Source organism: Sinohyriopsis cumingii, chromosome 19, assembly GCF_028554795.1.
Source record: "Sinohyriopsis cumingii isolate HCF-2022 chromosome 19, ASM2855479v2, whole genome shotgun sequence".
Lineage (NCBI taxonomy): Eukaryota > Metazoa > Mollusca > Bivalvia > Unionida > Unionidae > Sinohyriopsis > Sinohyriopsis cumingii.
The window spans coordinates 44,178,170-44,201,727 of NC_142979.1; the positions used below are offsets into that span (position 1 = coordinate 44,178,170).

At 35.7% G+C, this 23,558-nt stretch overlaps 1 protein-coding gene across 1 annotated transcript in view; it reads left to right on the plus strand.

Moving 5' to 3' along the window:
- Positions 1 to 695: 695 nt before the first annotated feature.
- LOC149775602 (sulfotransferase 1B1-like) overlaps positions 696 to 23,558 on the plus strand; it is a 35,632-nt gene continuing 12,769 nt past the window's right edge. Inside the window, exons 1-3 of the mRNA XM_089943700.1 lie at positions 696 to 1,077; positions 17,361 to 17,681; positions 18,673 to 18,770. Of these exons, the coding sequence (XP_089799826.1) occupies positions 903 to 1,077; positions 17,361 to 17,681; positions 18,673 to 18,770 (594 nt within the window). The 5' untranslated portion in view covers positions 696 to 902. The remainder of the gene's footprint in view (positions 1,078 to 17,360; positions 17,682 to 18,672; positions 18,771 to 23,558) is intronic.

Genomic DNA, 23,558 nt, shown 5'->3' on the forward strand with positions numbered 1-23,558 from the left:
GTGATAACAATCACATACATATTATTAATACGTCTAGTAGTATCACTGAGCCGGTGAGTGATAATCCCGTCTCGTCTCTAACCTCGAAAATATATTACACAACAAAAGTTGTACAAATATTTTGTTATAAGTTTGATATAATGAATGACAGTACGTCTGTATAATCCGATTCCTTCCTATAAACATCTGCATTTTCATACAATCAAGTTTTCGTTTGTTTTTGAACCCAAATTATGTCGTATTGTTGTCATTGTTTACATTTTGTACGTACCCATGTGCCGGGAAGAGTTACCGTTCTTGCTGGCATGGGTGACCTTTGAAAAAGACGTAATTCGTGAGTTTTCCGCAAATATTCGCTCACATTTTAGCATTATTCTCTTAAAAAGAACTCCAAAGTATTTAAAAAGTAGGCGTAGGTTAGCGTATATGTTCGTTTATTTCGATTTTCAGCGTTTTGAAAAATTCGTTTTTCGTTTTTTTTTTTCTTCCGCTGAATAAGTTGTAGAAATGGCCCAGTGTCATATACGCTAAATATTTGACCTTTCAACCATGAATACATTCGGATGTAATAATGTCGGCTTTTTACATATTAAAGCGGAGAAAGTACCGGTGTAATGATGTTGACATTTTGAGAAAACGTTAATCTTGATCGCCAGTGCCATCTAGCGGCCTCCCCTATTGCTAGTAAGAGTTATCTAGTCAGAACAGATATACCGTAAGCTCCGCCCACCTAAGTGTTGTGCAAACGGTACCGTTATTGTCGGGTGTATTTAACGTGTCTGGAGAACTGTGCTTGTACTTGTATCCTCTGGCAAAGCCAGATAAGCATGTAATGTAGTTAGAGTAAAGAGAAAGCCATCACTTATAGCCGCACTTCGCGTGAAATCGGTATTACAAACGCAATGTCGGTTATTAAAATAGCAGATAGCGGAGGACACACAGTCACCTTGACGAGCATCGATGGATACCGCATCAGTTCTTTCAAACCACCTGAGATTCTACGAGAAATTTTTAATAACATTCCACAGCTGAAATGTCGACATGACGATGTTTTCATTTGTGCTCCAATTAAATCTGGTGTGTAAACTCTCTCTCTCTCTCTCTCTCTGTAATTTTGTCATACTGTTGGTATTTTTCCATGTGCACCTGAAATTTTGTTCATCAGTTTGTGGCTTAGCAGTACAAATGTACAAGAGTTTCCTTGGTGGAATAAGAAAATACAAAATGCACAGCATGAGATGGGGATCTTACGCATGAATTTGAATAATTCGGTGAGGTGGGTGCAGTCTACACTGTAAAACATAGCACATGTTGTTATATATGTATATACAATTTTGGAAAAATATTCCTTTTGCATGGTTGTGTTTCTCCGATTCTCTGTTAATGCTATTAACGGTTGCATTATTACATTGATAAAAAGAAGTCACGATTTTACAAATAATTTTAGGACCACGAGTTTTAATGATGGTGAGTTCAGTTGTAGGATTTTACTTTCTATTCTAAATTTTTTTCTACATTCAAAAATGAATTATTGTGTTGGCAAACTTGCAGTCTATTTTATTAACAGAGTTGCACCCAAACTTACTTAGTTACATAACTGTGGTTTAAAATCGACACTAACCGACACCTGATTTCACCAGTGACTGTGATGGCAATTTAAATTGTTTTAAAAATGGCTATACCATATGTCCCTGAGTGTTAGAGGAATTTGATACTCTGTGGGTGACAGAATATAGAAAAATAACAGGCCATGCAAATTTATTCCGTCACTGGCAGTTTGCATGATTCACCAGCAATCTAATTATACTCGTCTTTTTTCTTGTTTCTTTTATTAAGCCTTTATGGATGGTGTTTTTTTTTATTGATTTGTAAATGTGTACTAGAAGGTCAACAATATTTGCTAATTTTAAGATCTATTTATTCTGAGAAAGAGATAGAGAAAAGATGCGATAGACCTAGATATAGAAGTATGTCTGAAAAACACATAATGGCAGGTATACTTTGTAATTGAAATAAGAAAAATATATTTCCAAAAGTGACACCGTCACTTTAGCATTATCATTTCTCTCCTACAGATATACTTTAATACCTAATTATGAAATTTTTGACCAAACTAGGTTATATACATGTAAATCTTGGGGTGGAAATAGTGTGAAGTATAAAATGGTATTGTCACAAGTGTTGAACCCAAGAGCATTTTGCATGAATTTTTTCTCAAGTTGGTGTTAATCCAATTATCGCCTGCATTACTACATTGATAAAATAAATTCCTGAAATTGGGGATTTTTTTAGAACAGCAATTTTTTTTTTAATGAGGCCGAGATTGATTGTAAGGATTTTCTATTTTTTCTTCTTCTTCATTTCCACATTCAGACATGATTTTTGTTTTGTTGGGAAGCTTGCAGGCTATTCTGTAATAGAGCTCTGACCCAACTGTCGAGTATCACTGGTTTACACTCGATAATGATCAATGTCTGTATTCTCTCTCTCTCCGGGAATGTGATGACATTTACAATAGCTATTTAAACAATCTTTTACTATATGTAATCAAACTGTTTGTCTTAAAATTGTTTACCATTTATCCCTTTGTGAAAGTGGTATAGAATACTGAATGGATGACACAAAATAACGAATAGCAGCCTGTCAGGCAAGTTCAGTCACTGACAGTAAGTCACTAGCAATTTGGATCATTCATTTGGAGAAATAATTATTAAAATCTAACACTTGAAGCCCACTTTTCATTTGTTCATCGACTTCAATTTTATGCATTCTATTCATGCTTATGGAGAGAGAGTGATGGGGAAAAGAAGAAAAGAAAAACTGAATAGTTCCAAATATGGTCTGAATAACATTCTTATAGGGTCAAAGGAAAACGTACTGGATCTGTATAGTGTCAAATGAAAATGTATTAGGATTGTATATGGTCAAATGGAACACTGCTTCTTCTGAGATGAGACTCCAAGCATCATCCAGATACTCATCCTGTTTTTCTTCTTGGCTCACCATCATGCATTTATCTTGTTGAATTTTCTTTGATGATCATTTTGACATCTGCAGCAATGTTTTTTGTATCAGCACTATGGTTTTATCTGCCAGTTGTTTTGCAAAACAGGAGACTAAATGTTCAAATTGTTCTGCCCATGTCAACGTCAGAATGTCATCTTCATCTATACCTCTAGATCGCAACCATATGGGTCGGACACTTTAAGGCTTGCAAGTATAAGTGAATGCTATTCAGATTGATGTAATCTTCAGGCTGTCCATTGATTTAAAATTTGATGGGGGCTGATCCAGAGTCCCTTACAGAGGAGAGGGGATGAAATTCTACCCATTGGGATTCTTGCATTGTCATCATGGTGGGTGGCAAGGCAAACAGATCCAGTTCTGACGTCTAATTCTCTGATAGTTCTTCTTTTCTTAGTTTTTCTGGCAACATGTTTGTTCAGTCCTCTGGAAGAGTGACTTTTGCCTTCTCTTTCTGCCATGTCCTTACTGTGGCGTGAAGTACGAAAGAATGCCTTGCTTGACAATTTCCAATGCATTTACAGGAGTTTATCTTCGAGCCAAAATGTCTTTTCCAGTTTTAAGCAACACAGTTTTTCCTGCTCTTAACAAGGTTTCTTTGGGATTTTGTTCATCAATGATGACATTTTTCATAATTTCTTTTCCTTGTATCATAGTGGTATCTTTTAGTAGGTACAAAATCGCAAATAATTGGGGTAGGTGGGTTTTAAATCGACAAAGTAATTAGGTGTGAGGTGTTTGAGTGCTGTCATCATATGCATGAGTTAGCCAAGGAGTTCCTAACTCTGTTTGGTTTACACTTGCACTTGTGATTTATCTTGAACTTTTAAACAACACTGTAACAAGATAATTGGGTGGGATTTACGGATTCACAACATAACACTTTTGATGATGATATAAATACAATGTTTAATAATGAATGACTTGAAATGGGCAATTAATTATGAATATGTGCGTGTATATATAATCCAAATTATAAATGGATTAAAAGAACGCACAGACTTAATAATGAAAAATACACATAAATTACTTTACAAAATACAAAGTCAAGGGGTGAATGGTTCACATTGATTTCACAATGAAAAGATGGATATGGTTTACTCAGCTAGCAAACAATCTAGAATTTTACTCACGTAGTAAAATGGATTCACACAGGTGGTGAAATTATGTAAAAAGAAAGGGACAGATATACAAATCATCTTTTCAGTCCCAAAAGATACAATGGGTTTTATAAACCCCAAAATTAGCCCATGGCTAAAAGATGATATGTAAGGAGATACACTCCATCATCAGCACACTTTATTTCAGCTCCATGGCTGCTACAGTTCAGTTTCACAGCTGCTACAGTTAAGTCCTGTGGTTGGCTTTACAGCTTGCACCACGTCGACCCTGATCACTCTGATAACTTTGAACGCTTAGGTCATTCCAGACACCATGGACAGCTCTACACAGCTGAAGATGTATCCAATAGCGTCTACTATACATAACACGACAAGTTATACAGATTACATTATCGGCATAATAATTACAAAACAACAGGTTCAGAAGTACACATAACCCTGCGTGATAAGAATCCTAAAGTACTAAACATTTCTTAAGAATATAGCTTTATATTACTAATATAAATCCCTTGCTAAGTTGCAACAGAAATATAAATGTGTGCATTATATATACTGCGTAAAACAAAGCTGTTTATACACTGAAGGCATTTGGTTCTTCCCATCGAGAGCACTTCACACGTGCTGCACAGGATGAACCAAACTCACTATTTCGAAATACAACACAATATACATAAATCACCCTTGGGTATCTTTGTACACAACAACAAAAAAACTGTGTACATGTGTTTAATAAATAAAAGAATGTATACAATTCCATGACAAACAGTTGAAACACCATGTGATGAGCATTGAAACTGATAGTGCAATGGACTTTACTTTGTTGAAACAAATTTTGGGTAATGAAACTGGCATTATGATGATGCCATTTGCTCATAAACCAAAGTTTAATTTCTTCTTAGTCTTCACCTACCCAGCTGTAGATTTTCCATCATATTCCATGAAAAACACTGGAAAATTCTAGCATGGAAAACACTGGAGTAATTGGACTAATATTCCAGCCTCTGTCCAGGGTAGGCTGGAAAACCCTGAACAATTCTTGCATGGAAAACACTGGACAATTCTAGCATGGAAAACGCTGGAGTATTTGGACTATTATTCCAGGGTGGGCTGGAAAACCCTGGACAATTCTAGCATGGAAAACGCTGGAAAATAATAACATGGAAAACTCTGGAGTATTTGGACTAATATTCCAGCCTCTGTCCATTGTAGGCTGGAAAACCCTGGACAATTCTAGCATGGAAAACGCTGGAAAATTCGAGCGTGGAAAACGCTGGAGTATTTGGACTAATATTCCAGCCTCTGTCCAGGGTAGGCTGGAAAACCCTGGACAATTCTAGCGTGGAAAACGCTGGAGTATTTGGACTATATTCCAGGCTATGTCCAGGGAAGGCTGGAAAACCCTGGACAATTCTAGTATGGAAAACGACGGAAAACCCTGGACAATTCTAGCATGGAAAATGCTGGAGCATTTAGACTAATATTCCAGTCTTTATCCAGGGTAGGCTGGAAAACCCTGGACAACACTAAAATTTAGCCGAAAATTGTTGAAATATTTTATGAAAACGAGATTTTTAACAGTGATGCAACTTTTATTTGATGATAATTTCAAGAAGAACATGATCCAAATTACCCCAACCAACTCCTTGTATGAACTGAGGTGTTTGGTAACTTTTGAACAAGGAAACAAAACTTAAAATCTATACTTGTCACTGGTAGCTTAATAGGTTGTGCAGTAGGTAACATGGCTCAAGTTGTCATAAATGTTGCTACACTTCTACTGGTGTGTCATAAAATCCAGATTACTGGCTCCTTACATCATCCGAGTTTCTAAAAATATGTTCTCTTACTCTAGTTATAGTTTGAATTTATTCTGAAGCAATCGTGACAACAAAATAACAGAAATTCACATTAATTTCTATCTCAATTTTAATAAAAAAGTTTAAAATATATTTTTACAAGTGTTGTTTCATAGTTCATTCCCCACATTTCTTATTTTTCTGTTGTCACCACTGGAGTCTATGGAAGTGATGGTTTCACCAAATCGCAAAGCTTCTGCCTCGCCATCACCTCCCCAATGTTATACTTCTCCTTGATGATTTCTGAAATACAAATCATTGTATATTAATAAATAGAATCAAGCAAGATTTCAGATTTATTTCAATCCCATATATATATATATATATATATATATATATATATAGAGAGAGAGAGAGAGAGAGGGCGGGAGTGAGAGAATGAGAGAGAGTTATGCCTGAAACATTTCATGCAATTACAGTACTTTTACAAACCCTAAGGTTGGTAATTGTAATGAGGCACTTGGCTTGATGACTAACTTAATAGGCTTAAAAACCTGTGGTTTCCATCACAAATTAAACTGGCTACCTAACTGCTCCTGTGGCCTAAGTCTAAGTAGTTAGAGCGCTTGCTGCAGGTGTGAGAGGTCACAGGTTTGAACCCTTAACCGAGTCATACCAAAGACTTATTAAAAAAATGGTACTGTTAGCTGCCTCGCTTGTTGCTCAGCATTAACCCTTTACCTCATGCAAGCCTCTTTTGATGCCTCTACTCCATTCACGTGGAAGCGCCTTTTGACGCCTGCTGTAAACATCAGCCATTTTAAGCCGGTTTTCATAGTGCCACCTTCGGGGAAAACCCCCTATTAGATACTACATTCCTTTCTGTGAATGACAATTACATCAGATCATGTGGTCACTGTTTATGCCCTGGTCGATATCTGCTATTTAAAGTAACTGGGTCATAATCTCCACTCTCCAAAATGGAGGTCGCGGATTTCATTCAGTACTTACGAAGTTTTCACGATTAGAATCACAACATGAAAGATTCAATAACTTAGGTAAAGGCTCTGATATTGATGCAGGCAGCAATTAGTTTTTATAAATTATCAAATTCTGATGACTTAGTGATGTGGATGCTGACGAAAAATTGTAAATTTAGAGTATGAGAAATGGCAGCTATGATTGGTCACATGGTCTCACTGACATGATGGTGAATGAGTCCTCTCAAGATTTTAAAGCACATAAAAAATTCTTCAGTGAAAAATAATTACTCGGCTATAACAATCAGACTTTAATCTTAAATTTTTCCACACATAATAGATGTGTACCAAAAATGTAAAATGGTTACAGCTAGTTGCTGTTAAACGTAACATACACTACATTGCTTAACAGTTAACAGGCAGGCCTATGCGTATGGAGTCGAATAGTGCTCTATTTATAGCACGCTGCACTTTGTAACTATGCTCTATAATGTAAACAGTTAAGAGGATAGTGTTAGGACTGGTCAACCTGGTGTCAAGATAATGTGAGTGGGTGGGAGACATTATGCTACATGTCTGTGGTATGATATCCCAATACTAGACATCACTATAAATTGTCACACTGCAGACATCGTAGCGATGTGACTAAATATTTGTTATAGCTACGTTACTAAACATCTGATTCACACACACACAAACTGGCTACCATATACCATGTACATGCAGTTGTGATCATACCATTCAAACTGAAAGTAGATTTACATTGTCCATTTGAATATTGCCTGTCTACACTATAATGTTTCAAGTAGTAGTTGTGTACATGTTTAAATTTCGCAATAATGTTCCAGCCTTAGTTCATAAAAACATTTTGTTACAATTTGGCATATATTTTGTCATAGGTTAACAAAGTTTAAAACGCATGGTTAATAATTTAAAATATACCATAAATTATTTGAATTCTGGACTGGTCTTTGATAGGTGGCCTTTTGTGTACTTATTATTGGCTCTTGCCCCAGTTAGCATCTTGCCAATATATTCACCAGAGCTGTACAGCATTCTGAATATTTATTTAGCAGCTTTGTTAAAATCCAAAATTTTACATATTTCTGCCTCATGCTGGGTGTGAAAAAATTTTTTTATCCACATTTTCACCATGATGATTCATATGCACTAAGTTTCTGATGTATTTACTTATCTACATACACGACTCCAGGTTACAGCTAATGTTCTAGACATTTGAATTTGAAACAAATGTGGTATTACCTCTCGCTTGCTTGATTCAAATTAAAAGATCAAAGAATTTCAGTGAATCTGTCGCCATCAAGTTGTTTACATAACTGTGCCTTGCAACTTTTTTTTATGAAATTAAAGGACACAAACTAAACAAGTATTTTTGGTGAGGAAAATTGATAATCATTTGCAACAGTTTACAGCTGTACATTATTATTAATTATACAGTAAGTTACTATTAAATATTACTGAAATGGCTGAATATAAATTGGACAGAAACAAGCCATAATCTGAATCAAAGATTAATTGGAAAAGAGATCTACTGGTATATTTCCGAGTCACAGTCTGAAATTAATTAGAACAAATACATGTATAACTTATTGCTACAAATAGTACAATATCTGGAAAATAATAACGAAAAGGTAAAAAGTACAAATACCAGTCAGATCATTAATAATATCATGGGTGAATAAAATTTAAAGTGAAATTTACAATTTGGAAATGTATATTCACACAACAAACGTCACACAGAAGTTTCCACTTGAACCAAGATTAGTTCTTGTAAAGATTTCTTGTAATCCTCTAACTCTTCTGTTCGAATTCTGTATATACTATTGCAAACTGTTCCACGGATCTAGAGGGTCCATAAACTTATAACTTTCAACGATCCATTTAAACTCATGATCGGTTTTCAAACGGTGATTGTGCCCAAGTTTTCCATGATACGTTATAAGAACTTATAAAACTTAAGCTTGGTGTCACATTGAGGGTAGCAGATCAGACATCTGTAATAAGCAGCCGTTAAACTCGTAAATGGTCTTAGGGTTTCTAAGTCCCAGTCATCCCTCAAATACGTTCTGATGGTCTTTTTGCCTCTTTTATTTATGGCATGTTGCATCCATTTGTCTTTGTTTCACAAGTAATGCAACCAGTGAAGAGCTTTGACTGAGTAATGCCTTAGACAAAGTTGGTCGTTTAAGGGCAGTTGACAGCCAGGAACGTGCTTTGGCAATGGTGCAGACTTTTTTCAAAGGATCATCCCTCCTTGCTCCATGAACAATTCTCAAAATTTTCCACAGCATCACCATACACTGTCCACTTCAGATTGACAATACTTTAACATTTCGTCCTGAAAGTCTAAGGGGTCCAAGTTTTGGTACCAAGCATAGGAAGATTCTCATTTTGGTGCGCATGTTGTCGGGGTTGTAGTAGTGAGCATCAGGCAAATTTGGCAGAACAGCAAGTTGATTGGCTTCTATATTGATAAAGTGCAGAAAATAGCCTTTAGCCGTTTCTGTCATTCCAGATGTTTTCGGCATTCGACTCTATGGCATGGCCAAGCAACTCATCAAATCTTTAAACGGCACTTGTCCCACTTGCATGGAGATGATTTTGGCTCTGTTCAAGGTGACTTTAGGACATTATGTGCTTTATAGTATTTCAAAAGAAACTGTCCATTGTATCCTGAAAAATGTTGTGCCATCACCATGGCATAGTAATGACAATCTTAAACATTCAATGTTCTCTTGGCTCCACATCTTGTCGATAGGGTCTATGATCCACTGGGCAAAATTGGTTCGTGAGTTAGGTCCTCAAAAGATTTTTTCACATCCTCCAGGAATCTTCCTACAGTGGGTTCAATGACAAATGCATGGTTCTTGGATGCACGATGAGCCACACAGAAATTAGGAATGTGAATACCGGTTTCTTGCATGCATTCGAAATAAAAAAAGTTGAAATTGCCTTTCTTCTTCTTGTCATCCTCCTCCTCCAGTTCGGGTTGGTATTTTTGAATGTAACATTCATATTCCAAGTCCATGATTTGACAACAGATGGGACACCATTTCTTTCTGCAACAAACATGTGCCTTTTCATTTTTGGTACATATGACTTGTCCACAAGTAGAGCACCATTTCAGGAGTCTGTTGTGAACCTTGCATCTTGAGATGTTGCACTTTATAAATGTTCGTAACTGGTAGGATTAACAAAGGTTAGCTGGCAAGCTGGGCAATGCACTCATTCTTGCCCTTCATAAAGAGTTTACAGGACAAACAATATTGACATTTCAATCTGCAATGCTTGTGTTGCTCTTGACTGTTATAACCATAACCACATTTCTCACAATAATAACCATATCCCTGGAATGAAGTGATACTAGTAATTGCATTGAAATGTTCATCATGATGATACATGTGAATGTATTTTTCATCTTTGTAATTGTCACCTTGAAACAACAAGGCGATGATTTCGTCTTTGTTGCAGATTGTCGAGGTTAATGTACTTCTTGAGGGTGCACTTTAAGTGTCGAGTGTGGAGCTAAGACATCTTGCAATTTTTGCATTCCAGGAATGCCAGAGGTCATGTCTTTGGATAGCCTCGATTGCTGGTACAGGAGTTCTGCTTGTCTTTGTTGTTTGGCTCAGTCCAATTGTTGAACGCTCTCCCAGGCTCTATTCCATTCTACCATGTCGTTCTTATCGGCATACGTGCGCTCCACGACAATGGCAGGGGCTAAACACATCATGTCTTGAGTGTTAATTTGAATGAGCCTGCGTACTGTGCTGTGCAGTTTGTCCACCAATATCACCTTTTTGTGTCCGGTTCCTTTGGGAAGGGAAACGTGGGTCATCTGCAGTGTTGCTTTTCTGTCGTTTATGTGAAACTTGTCATTGGACTGCTGCACGTGCTGAATCTTATAGATGACTTTGGTAGCTGGGCTGCTAAACTCAATCCAAATAAGTGATAAATGGAAAGTCTCAAGCAATCGTCTTCTTTAGAGTCACATTGTCATTTCAGTATGGTTAACAAAGAATCCCACACATTAGTCATGAACCCTTCTGCTTTCTCCAGACATTTGTCTGACTTGCAATCTTTGAACTTCACCATGTACGTGTAGACTGTCATTCTAAATTTCGGGAGGAGCTTTTATCTGCCTCTCGAATGTGGTAATATTTTTTCAGGTGATAGTGGTGACTTTTAGTTTGGCATGGACTCTCAGCTTAGGCACAGACAAAGAGATGTGGATTAAGGCTCACTCATGTGGTCTTGAGCCAAGACTTCTGCTTGTGTGAGGTGATATGTCACGTTTCTGCCTCTTACTTTCTTCTCCTTTCTCAGTGAAATTGGGCGATGATTTCGTCTTTGTTGCAGATTGTCAAATGACTAAATTTTAAACACCATGGTTGCCAATTTATGTATGGTGAGTGTCTTACCTATATAAAGGGTGAGTGTCTTCCCTCAGAGTATTCATTCACTCTCAGTCATTCAAGAAGATGGAAGAGCCAGTACCAGATCGAGCATCTGATCAAAGATTTCATTCGAAGGTTTTATTAAGAGAGAACAACAGACTACTCTCCCTCCTTTCGAGATTGAAGTTGAGGCATTTACTATATCTGTCAGAAGAAAGGACATTGGTCTTCAGAATGTCCAGAACGTAAAAGTAAGAAAGCCATTCAGACAGGCAGAGGTCAAGATCCCTGTTATCATCATCAAGAAAAAGGACATTGGTCTTCAGACTGCCCTAAGAAAAAAGAATCCTTCCAAGAAAGAAGAGAAGGAGGAAAAGGAAGCAGAAGAACCCATACCAGTCAAGAAAGAGAAGAAAGGAAGACAAGAAGAAAGTGAGAATGAATAGGAGGAAAAACCTGTGACTGCAAAGAAATTCAAATGAGAGAGTGAAAAGAGAAGAAGACAGAACATTTTAGTAATGTGTTGTGAAATTTTATTGTAACTTCTACAAGAATAGACCAGAAAGAAAAACATAACTGTCTCTTGGTTTTGAATTTTACGATAATAAGGACCTACACTTGCACACTCACACACACACACACATCATGGGGAAAAAAGATATTTTTGTTTTACTTGATTTGGCAAATGCCGAGTACTCACTGTTTTTGAGAGAGGTAGGTGGCCCTGAAAATGACTGTTCACTGTTTTTTTTTGTGTGTGTTATTTTTCGTAACAAAGCCAGGAACGGGATGTGATGAGCTTTACTTGCCTTGTATATTTACCAAAGACATGGCCTGCTACTTGACCTGCTACTGTTAATGATTTGGTAGAGTTTTCACACGTGTGGATTGGTGGAAGATGTCAATCCATTTCGATCCACTCTTCAACTATTAATACCCGCAACTCACCTCATTCCACTCACCAGTTCTCTTCACAAGATGCAGACTATTGTAGAGTCATCTACCCTCATATTGTCAATGCTGTTCAACCCGGACTATCCCATGGATGCGAAATCATCATGGGCTATCACGAAAACCACATATATGACCATTTGGAAATGGAGGATTTATGTGTAGAGACATTAGGCTGTCTGAAACGAGTCTTAATCTACAGTCCAGATGTCAGCTGAAGTTTGACAGGGTTCCCACGCTACCGGGAAATGGGGAAAAAGTCGGGAGAAATGATAATTTTTTCCCGACCTTCAAAAGTCCTTGAAATTTGCAAATATTGAGTAAAGTCGGGGAAAACCCGGGAATTTTCCTCCACAGTTTGATGCCCAAAACAATTACATAATTGAGTCATAACTGAACTGATCATGAGTTAAATTTGTCGAGTTATAAACAGAATATTAGGAGGTTGCAGTATGGATCATTTGGATGCTTGACATATAAATATATTTGTTGAGACAATCCAAACACTCAGTGGATTTGATTCGCCTAGTAGACTTTTTGTTTCACAGTTCGATATCCGTATCTTTTTTTATATTGAAGGTATGAAAACCAGTCTAGCATCACAAGTGGAAAACATGGTGGCATTAAAGCATAGCCGCTTAGCGGATGGGCTTGCAAATGTAAACGTGGTTAAATCGAGTTAAACCTGCATAAAATTGATATGAAAATTAAAATCATTATGCCTTTAATCTGCTGAAAGACCATAAAACTAATGCGTTGATGAAATTTGAGCAGGTACTAGCGATTTCGATTGCTAGTCGCACGAGCACACATAATCTTTCAACCTTCATTTTCATATATTGTAGAAACAAATTGAATGAAAGTCATATACTGATTGTAATAAAAATACAAAAACGAAAGAGCATAAAATTCTCTATATTTATTCTGAGACCTACTTCCGGAGTTTTGTTGTATCACATGACTACGATGTTAAAATGTGCTCTCTCACGCAGGGAGCATACGAAGCAGGGTACCAGACTACTCTGCCTGATGACTCGGACTGGCCAAGTTTCTAGTATTTGTTCTCAAAATAAATATGCTGAGAATTATATGTTCTTTCTGGTTTTTACATACGGTATTAGACTTTCATTTAATATAATATAAATTTTGTACAACGACATTAAAAAGGAGTTTGTTGTGGATATCACATATTTGTTGGACTTCCGATGTCGTTTTATGAGCATTGTGAAAAAATGTGACTGTTATTGCAAATGGCAAGTACCGGGTCAGGTTTCATCCATGCAGAGTTTTGTCTAGTCTGTAAGCAGATTAAAGACATAATGAATATAATATTCCATTTTTGAGAAAATAAATAATTTTCCTATCGATTTCATGCAAGTATAAGTCGATATAACATAGTTAAAATTTGCTAGGCCCGCTGATATGCTATCTTACAGACTGGTGGCAAATTCCAAATTTTTATATGTAATTGCTCTGAATCCACACTCTGTCCTAAATGTCCAAATGTGAAAAAACGGGGTTGGAATATTCTGTGGAAACATGGATTAGAAAAATGTTGAATCTCTGACCTTAACTTTGGTGCAGAAATATTACACAGTGACATGTAGCTTGAAGTATTGGTTTCAGATCTTAAATAGAACACAGAAGAAATGGGACATTGTTGTCCCTCTTATTATATATTAAGAAACGATGAGAGCCCATGTATCAGTACAGGTTTTGGGACTAGTTTATTGAACTACAAGAAGACAAGTTGATTTTACAGAAAATTCAGTTCTTGTTTATACAACAATATATAATTTTGAAGGATTTTGTCAAAATTTAAATTAACCCTTTGTAAATGTCTTCAAATGATGGATTTTTAACCAAATCATCTTAAGGAGTTTAGCTTGGTTGAAAAATCTTGTTTGAGATTTTATTGGCACATAAATTTAGGGTTAACCTTTTTTCCTTACAAGATAATATTCTAATACCTTGCAGTTATTGTTCTTTTTTTCATACTGTGAAAGAAAATGTTTACTTTGTATAACATGCACATATATTGCTCTAGAACTCTTTAGCATTAAAGGTTTGAAAGGAAACAATATAATTTATGCTCATTATGTTGTTTCCACGTAGCAACATAATGCAGGTCAGCAAAGTAAAGTTAGGGTTTGTATTCTGTACATTGAAACGGCTTTCAATGCCAATTTATAGGATTTGTATGACTTATTTTGTGGTTTTGTACATGATCATCTCTTCTGACATGTATGTTTTCGAGCGTCTTGAAAGAGAAACATCTTCAGATTTGGAAAATGCATGTTTAATAATCCAAAATGTTCTTTAATTCCATTCAGTAATGGTCATATGTTAACCTTGAAAAAATTAATTTCATCCTGGAAAAACCTGGAAATTTATATTTAGAAAAGCATGGGAACCATGGTTTGAGGAAGAGAAGAAGACCTACAATGTCCTCTATATTAACTCTGTGATGTTAACAAAATCCCAAAGGCCCTTTTCATGGCTACTCCATTGCCTCAAAAAGGTGGCTAATCTCTTGCCCAAAACATAATATTGTCTTTCTATCGTATAATATTTGTTTGTATATGTCTACGTGTGTCTATGTCTCTATTGTGTTTGTCCATATAAAACCCTTGACCATATATAGACCCAATACATTTTCATTTGACCCTATACAGTCCCAATACATTTTTGTTTGATCCTATACAGTTCCACCATTTTAAATTCAAATTTGACCCTATGGTACAACGCGCTAATTTTAACATAGAGGTCTATGTGAAAGGCGCTGAATATAGATCATAGTGGGGTGGCGCTAGTGTATTTCAATAAAAGGTTGACTTTTGAACTCTCATTGTACATGGTGCATTCTGTGAAGTGGCAAATTTTTGTCGATCTAACAATAATACATTAGTTGAGACCAGAGAACCATTAATTAGATTTATGGAGACAAGCGCGTATCATATCGCCATACTACCGTGTACGGTAATGTCCTTTAGAGGGAGAATTTTGTTCCTAATTAAGCATTTGTTTATACAGCAGCCAGACAGACTATTACGGACAAGGAAAACTTCGTTTTTCATGGTAAAGCTGTCACAGTTGAGAAATTGCAGAAACTCTGTTACTCAGACTACCAGGTCAAGCTGACCCTGACTTTGGCGCCTCTGGAAAAAGGCGGCAGAGATATTTGATTCTGATTGGTTACGCTAAATAAGGGGCGTGTTGCCCACACAAAATTTTCTAGCTTTTAAAATTGTCACATTGGAAATTCTAATCAGTCTAAGCTTTTCTACGTGAGAAACCAGAGTAGGCTCCGGGGATTTGCAAGAAATTCTCGTTAAAAAAAAAGAACTGTTGTCCAAAAGGGACTATTGTCGAAAGGAACCGACAAACTAATTTGCCGATTAGATGGAGGAACGTTGAAAGCAAAGGTAGTGTGACAATTCCATGTAATTTGTTGATGCCATATTTAATGCTTTGCTGAGGATATTTACTTGTATTTGCATGAATCTTTTTTCTACATTCGTATAATAATTTGCTTTATGAAGTATAACTGTGTTGAGTTTATGCATAGGAAGTCATACATTAATCTTCTTTAGATAAATTTGATGAATTGTTTGAATTTGTTGTCTTGTTTGCATAAGAATCGGGTTCTAAGAATTTAATACATTACATTAGTTAATATGATTACGAGAATCTGTGTGAATTCACCGAATTTAGAAGATTTTACATATGATTAAGAATAAGTGTATATTGACTGAAATGATCTAGTAATTGATTGATGTGATGGATCCTATTTATTCACTGTGTAAATTGAGGCTGGCTCAGAACGTCAGGCCTCGTGTATCTGTTATTGTGTAAGGTCAAGGCGTAACAAATTAGCCATTTGGCTAACTAGGGTCATTATAGGACATGTGGAGTCGATTGATAGCCTTAGCATCTGTTTAGCACTGATAGTGAAATCTGATAACCGGGGAGAATAATGAAGAATTAACTGTTTCATAAATAATGGGAAACTTAGGTTGTCTCTATTTATATTTATTTAAAAGGGGGAAAATAGCTCCTGAGACCTATTATCCCAAGACGCAATATGCTGGGATGTATGATGTGATGTTATTCTGAGACGTATACTGAGAAGCATAGAGAGAAGTGCAGTGGGACGTACAATCCTGTGACACAATCCTGCGACGTATTAATTTCTGAACGTATTCTGAGAGTATCCTGAGACGGATGGTGGAAAGTATCATCCTGAGACCCAGGCGTCTGAACAGCTACAGTGGAAGCAGAACAACTGAGGACGAGTAGGTTATGCAATCGTACAAGACATTGACTTCGATTGTTCACTCGATCCTATGATGAACTAAATCTGTCAGTAAACAGATTGGCTATTTTATTTAAATCTATTTGTGTTTTCTTTGTATTTCGGTGAAAGTTTAAATTTCTAAAAGCAGAGAATATTCCTGATGTAATGAATTTTCACAGTGTTTTTATGTAATTGATTAAATTGTTTGTTTACATGTATGGCGGCTCATGTTGTTTTGTTCTATATACCTGCTCAGATCTCTATCTATTTCACCTGTAAGTTTCACCACTTATATTTATATTTACTCAAACCGGGCAATAACATCGAAGGCGGTCAACCCCTAGATAACGAAAACCAAATTTGGCGGAACACCCACCAGGGACAATTCTCCCCCCGTTACACATTCATTCCATGTATGATCCTGAAAATCAAATTGTTGTGTCATGTTCCATTAAACAGATACAGACACATTAAAACATGGTGTGTAGTTCATTGAAAATTGTAGACATACATTTGAAAATGGTGAATTTAGGACAAGGGATTTGACTCATGATATATCGTCTCTTAAGAAGACTGATAAATCATTCCTGCATATATTTTCCTTACGCAAGCATAGTGTGCATCTTACCTTCCTGTATTACAGGTTTAATATTGCAGTGTCATACAAAACAGTATTAACCATTGCAAAAGACTCAAACTCTTCCCTTGCTATATCGAAAGTGTTTGTACACAGCAAATTGTCACATTTTAATGCTTTGCTTCTTTATCACCAGGAACACACTGGGTGTGGGAAATAGTGTCCATGCTATTAAATCGTAAAGCAGAAATCATTCCAATATCAAAGTCGAGACAGATGCTTGAGGGTACGCCCACTGAAATCATAGACGATATCCCTTCACCACGTGTCCTCAACAGCCATCTCCATTTATACCGGTTACCCAAGGAGGCTCGAGAAAAGAAGTGCAAATTTGTCTTCATTTTGCGTGATCCAAGAGATGTGGCTGTCTCGTATTACCACCATTGCAGGGGGATTTCTTTGTATGAGTATGATGGAATGTTTGAAAACTTTCTGCCCTTGTTCCTTGAAGGAAAGTGTAAGTTTATGTTTGGTCTTTATTGACAGTGATATAGTTTGAAAATAAACAGGTGTAGCGCGTCCCCCATAAAACATATTTCATCCTTTTTGTTCTAACTGGTAGATTTGATAGTTCTAAAGAGGGTTTTATTTAGATAAATCAATAGATTAGATGAATTAATTGTCCCAATCAACTCTTTGTTTATAGGTGCTAATATCACAAACACATTTAATTTTGAGGGTTGAATGGGTTTCTGTAATATTAAATTCAGATGCAAAAGGTTAGTCCAAGAAATAAGTAATGAAGTGGTATAGTATAGGCGATTATGAGTTCTCCTATGAGAAAATACAATTTAATTGAGCAAGTACTTGAATTTAATTTAAACTTTACACTGCCTTGTAAAAAGTTATCTTTCCTGTTAGCTTTTTCTGCCTCTTGGGGGCAGACATTCTTCATTGTAATTTGAGAAGATTCAAGCATTGACTGTTTAAGAATAATGAATTAAATCCCTTGTGTATTCATTCACACCTGGGCATAGAATGCGCTTCCTATTTGATTGAGTTTCTAATATTTCAGGCAGTTAAATAAGGGGGAATACTTTGTTCTGGTGTGATTTGTTACATAAAATGTTTCTTTTAACATATTGCCATAGATAGTTAAGTTGCTGAGTTTTGTGCTGCCACCAATATCCCATTTTATTAGTGGATTTCGTGGTTGAGCATTTCAAGACAACAGTAATGGTTGTGTCGGAAAATCCAAAACTTTACAGGCTTCACTGACGCATCTCACTTTGCGATAGTAAAATAATTATTAGCATCTGCGAGTCATTCCATTATTATACTAATTCTCTTATTTACCTGAGCCTGTTATGTATAGGTGGGTATATGAAACCTGTTATGTATAGGTGTGTATATGAAGGTAAATGATGAGGCGAGCTGTAACTTGGACGACATTTTAAGAAGCAGCTGCTTATTTTATAAAATATAAATCTTTCTGATTTTCATTTCAGTGGACTACAATAATTATCTAGATTATGTTGTAGAATGGGAGAAAGCAGTGGAGGAGCGACCAGAGATCCATTTGATATACTATGAAGACTTGAAAATGGTATTTTCTCTCACACGCTTTTTTTTCATCCTGGATTTTTTAATTTCTTTTTGCTAATTTTCTTCATTGCAAACTTCAAGTGCATTTGTTTTTCTTGAATAGGTAACAAAACAACTAGCTGCATTTAAGACAATACTTCTGGTAATTTCTTTTTATTTTGATAACCAGCCATTTGTTATTCCCATGACGCTTCTCCCCTCGTGTATTCACTTTCGATTGTGAGAGAAACAACATTAACTACAGTTATTTAATTTCCATTGTATTTAGCAGTTCTAACTGTGTAATAGCATTTTCCTAATTCTCACTACGTCGATTGGGAATTAATGACACAAATAAGACTTTTATTAATAAATATGGCTGTCTATATAACATGGTCCTACACAAAAATACATACCGCTACAGGAAGACAGGCATTAGATAACAGAGATCACTTATCAGAAGTCGTATTTTGGAAAGAGGGGGGCATACAGGAATTAACATTAGTCCGTAGGTTATCATATGGGCGGTTGGGATGGGTGGTGTCGTTTCATACAGGTAATCTTATGTTAAAATGGTTTATAGGTTTAACATGGAGAATGTTTATTTAGGGTTAAACGTGTTTATATGGTCAAATGGGTGGATAGGGTCTGTTATGCCTATTTGATTTGTATTATCTGTCACATTGGGTTTTCTTAATGATTATATGTTATACACAGTTTTACTTTGTACGGGACATTGTCCAAAGTGAAGTTCATGGTGTTCCTGACCAGTGACGTTTATTTTGCAAACATAATACAAAGATAATATTGCTCTAGGAGTATAGCTTAAATATTCAGATCATTATATTGGAAGGTAAACGTTTATTTGAATCTGAGTCTAGGACACTTACACTTAGAAATTCCTAAACTTCTTTACAACTTTGTTTTTGAGAGGATGCTGGACTACACCCATGCTCAGTTATTGTGTCTAGGCTTTTCATATAATGTTGTTTAGTAGAAAAACGTCGCATTTGCCCCTTAACATCTTGAAGCAGAACAGTCTATTGTTGTGTGTAGTTTTTCATTTGGGTGGATTTATTTTTTCAAATTATTATTGACTAGAAATATAAAGTGTTCACCAATAATAGTCTTCGACTGGAGCATTAAGTTGGATTTATATTGAAATATAGATAAGAACATTTTTGGATTAGATTATTATGATACGTCAAAAGATTCTTAGCATATTGCCACACTTCAAACCACTGACATATTAGCATGTTCGAGACGGATGCATATCAACACATTCAGTATTGGAAGTTATTTGGAATACCACTTGAATTCAGTTGGAAATTTATAGGTTTGGCCTTTGTGATTGAACTTTTATAAATATTTGCGATTTAATTCACAATACTAGAATTTCTTTTAAAATTTTCAAACTGATTTAAATTATCTGTTTAATTTTACAAAACTTGTTGGTTTGCTCTTTTCTGCTACTTAGTTTTAGACCATAGAGTCATAGCAGGTTAAAAACATTATATGGTGAAAAGTTTTTATAGGGTCGAAATTGTTTTTTGGGACAAAAGCATTTATAAGGTCAAAACATTTTTGGGGTTCAAACAGGAATGGTAATGTTAAATTCTGTTATTACAAACACACACCAATCATATACATTATTATAAACTCCTGTTTTTCTCTGTTCACTTTACATTGTCAGAATCATGCAGTATTTTACGATACTGAACACTCATTGCACTCACGTGCATGACATGTTTACCTAAAGGAATTACTTTGTAAACATACCATATAAACTCATGTAGTAGACCTTAGGTTTCAGTTTATTAGTTTTGTTTGTGGATGAACTAAAACAGCTGTTCATGTATTTAAAAGTTAAGATGATAAATTGATGTGGATGAGTTTACTGAGTCACAAATGAAATTTTAAAACAAGCAAACAAATGTCCACACCAGACGTGAGTGATGCAATATTGAAAATATTATGATTATTTAATGTGAGAGATGCAGTATTGAAAATACCATTTTGATCATTTGTTTAGGAGAAATGTTTGTAACATTTTGTTAATGGAATTGTTCAGACTATGACCAGTGATCTATGGGGTATATAAAAATAGCATAGAAAAACATACTGTGGGCAAGGGCTAATGCATATATATCTGATAAGTACCATTTTCTACGTGAAAGTACTAAATTTGGGGGGGGGGCAGGAAATGAAGGTATTGTTAGAAAAGTCAGAGCCAGTAAGCCAAGACGGTGAAGAATTCTTATTTCCGCTGGGTGGATGTATTGTGATATGCCAGATGCTTTGCAGTTTCCGTGTTAACTTTGTTGATACAATGTTTCGGATTTATGCTATCTATAGATGATACTGTGTACAGGTCAACATAACTGGGAAGTGATGCAAGTGACCAGGTATAAACATATCTTCTTTAGCTGGTAATAAGAATGTCAAAAAATATACTTCCAGTTTTGTATCTTGAATTTCCTCAAAATGTACTTTGTTCATTCTGCAAATCCTAATTACATGAGCTATGTCATGGGTCCTAAAGCTTCCTTACACATTTATCGAATTTGTATTGTAATTTTGACTATGTTTCAAGTGCATTCTACTTACTGCATTCAAAATGAAATGAACATGAAATTCCATAGCATCTTTCTGATAATTACAATTGAAAGAGTTCATATCTTCCCACATTATGATTCCAAACATTCAGTGACAGAATTGAAACGGACGTGCAGCAGAGTCAAAACTTGTCCAAGGCTCCCTTCTCCAGACCACAGACACATGTATTTTGCATGGAATTTAAACAATAATTAATCCAGCAGAATTGAGCAGAATTGATAAAAATAAGTCCATTCATTCCAGACCAACTGGACAAGATGTTACAATGCTGATTCTTTCACAATACGACTCTAAATTTAAAGATTATAAGTAAGTGGACAGTTCATTTTAAAGTGATGTCGAGCATGCGACTTAGTTCAAATTTTGATGGGCAGAGTTGTGTGATCATTAATATTCTTGTCGTGTATTTATTTTGAAATACAGCATAAATTCAGTTACTTTATCTCTTTTAATGTATTTTTGTTTAAATAATTAACCCTAAGATAGAGTAAGAAAATGAGTATATAATAAAGAGGTTACTGCATTTGTATGGAAAATATGAACCCAATTTGTGGGATGGATATATTGCATTCCCAAGGTCATGCAGTATCCATCCGAAAAAGTTCGTTCATATTTTCCCATACAAATGCAGTAACCTATAAATCCAGTACCTGCTTTTTGATTATGATCCAAACACATGCCGTTGCAATCCACCAAAAATGGCAGGTAGTGTTGATACACATATAAACAAACATATAAACATGCTTTGAAACAAGAAGGAGGGGTAGGATATAAAATTATATAAGCTCCCCCCCCAGGACAGAAGACCCCCAACAGAGGTAGGATGAAAGCCACTTATGGGTAAAACCCTCCCCATTCAGATGTCTTGAAATAAATAAGTGTATTATGGCTTTCATTGTTTCAGTTATTTGGCATGAATGATAGCATTTTTAAAACACAATCACTGTGAGTGTTTGATCAAAATAAAAAAGTATTATTTCTGTTTCATAATAATACAATTGTTAAAATATAAAATTTTATTACATGTTTTAAGTTTTAATTTTACACTGAGGAATGTTTAAACAGTTAATTGTTTAATGTTGCTGAAAAAGAGAAAAAGGTTTAAAGAACCAGAACTGTACAATAGACTGCAATTGATGGCAAAAGTAATGAAAGGTATCACTGGGAGTACTTTTGTTGCAATAACACCCATCAGTAGCAAACATTACTACATACATCTACATTTCTTGAAACCAAATGGTTTTGTATTACAGACATGCTCTTTAAATCTGTTAGTTTGTAGGACTTTTGTGGGTTTAATTTAAAAGATTACAGGAATGTTCTTTGATATAGTTTGCATACTGTACTATTCTGTGTAATAATGATTTGTGATGTGATGTGATTTGAATTTTTTACGTAGCTTTAACAATTTTTCAGTCATATCGCTACGATGTCTGCAATGTGGCAGTTTATAGTGATGTCTAGCACTGGGGCATCATGTCGCAGACATGTAGCATGATGTCCCACCCAGTCACATTATCCTGACACCGGGCCGACCAGTCCTAACACTAACCTCTTAATGCTGAGTGCCAAGTGAGGCAGCTGTTAGTACCATTTTTGTAAGTCTTTGGTATGACTCGGCCGGGGATCGAACCCACGACCTCCCGCATCCGAGGCAGACGCTCTAACCACTAGGCCACCAGAGCGGTTGATAAAAATGATTTGTAGGCGAGTGTGAAACAAAGATGGGTTCTACACATTTGATCATTTTGTTTAATATTTATGAAAATAAACCTTTATTGTTATTATGACTCTTTAATGCTAAAATAAGTAGTAGAAAAGCAACAAGCTTTCTAAAATTCAACAAATAATTTATTTCCCAACAATACAAAGTGAAAATGTAAAAAACGGAACTCACTGTATTGCAAATTAAATCTCAAATAATCATGGAATTACAGAAACAAATCCTAATCTTTAAAGTTCTGTATAAACTTTAGTGGAAATCCAAATTAGGTCTGATGCTGAAGGTATTCATGTACCTGTGGTGACCCGTATCGTGTTGCTGTGCAGTCACAATAATACAATCCAAGAATATATCCTTGTTTGAAATTTTAATTTACATTAAAGTCTTTTTTTCCAAGAATGTTAAGTTTCGAAGAGCACTCTGTATTTCCAGAGAAAAATCACTTGAATTAAATAATTTGAAGAAATAAAT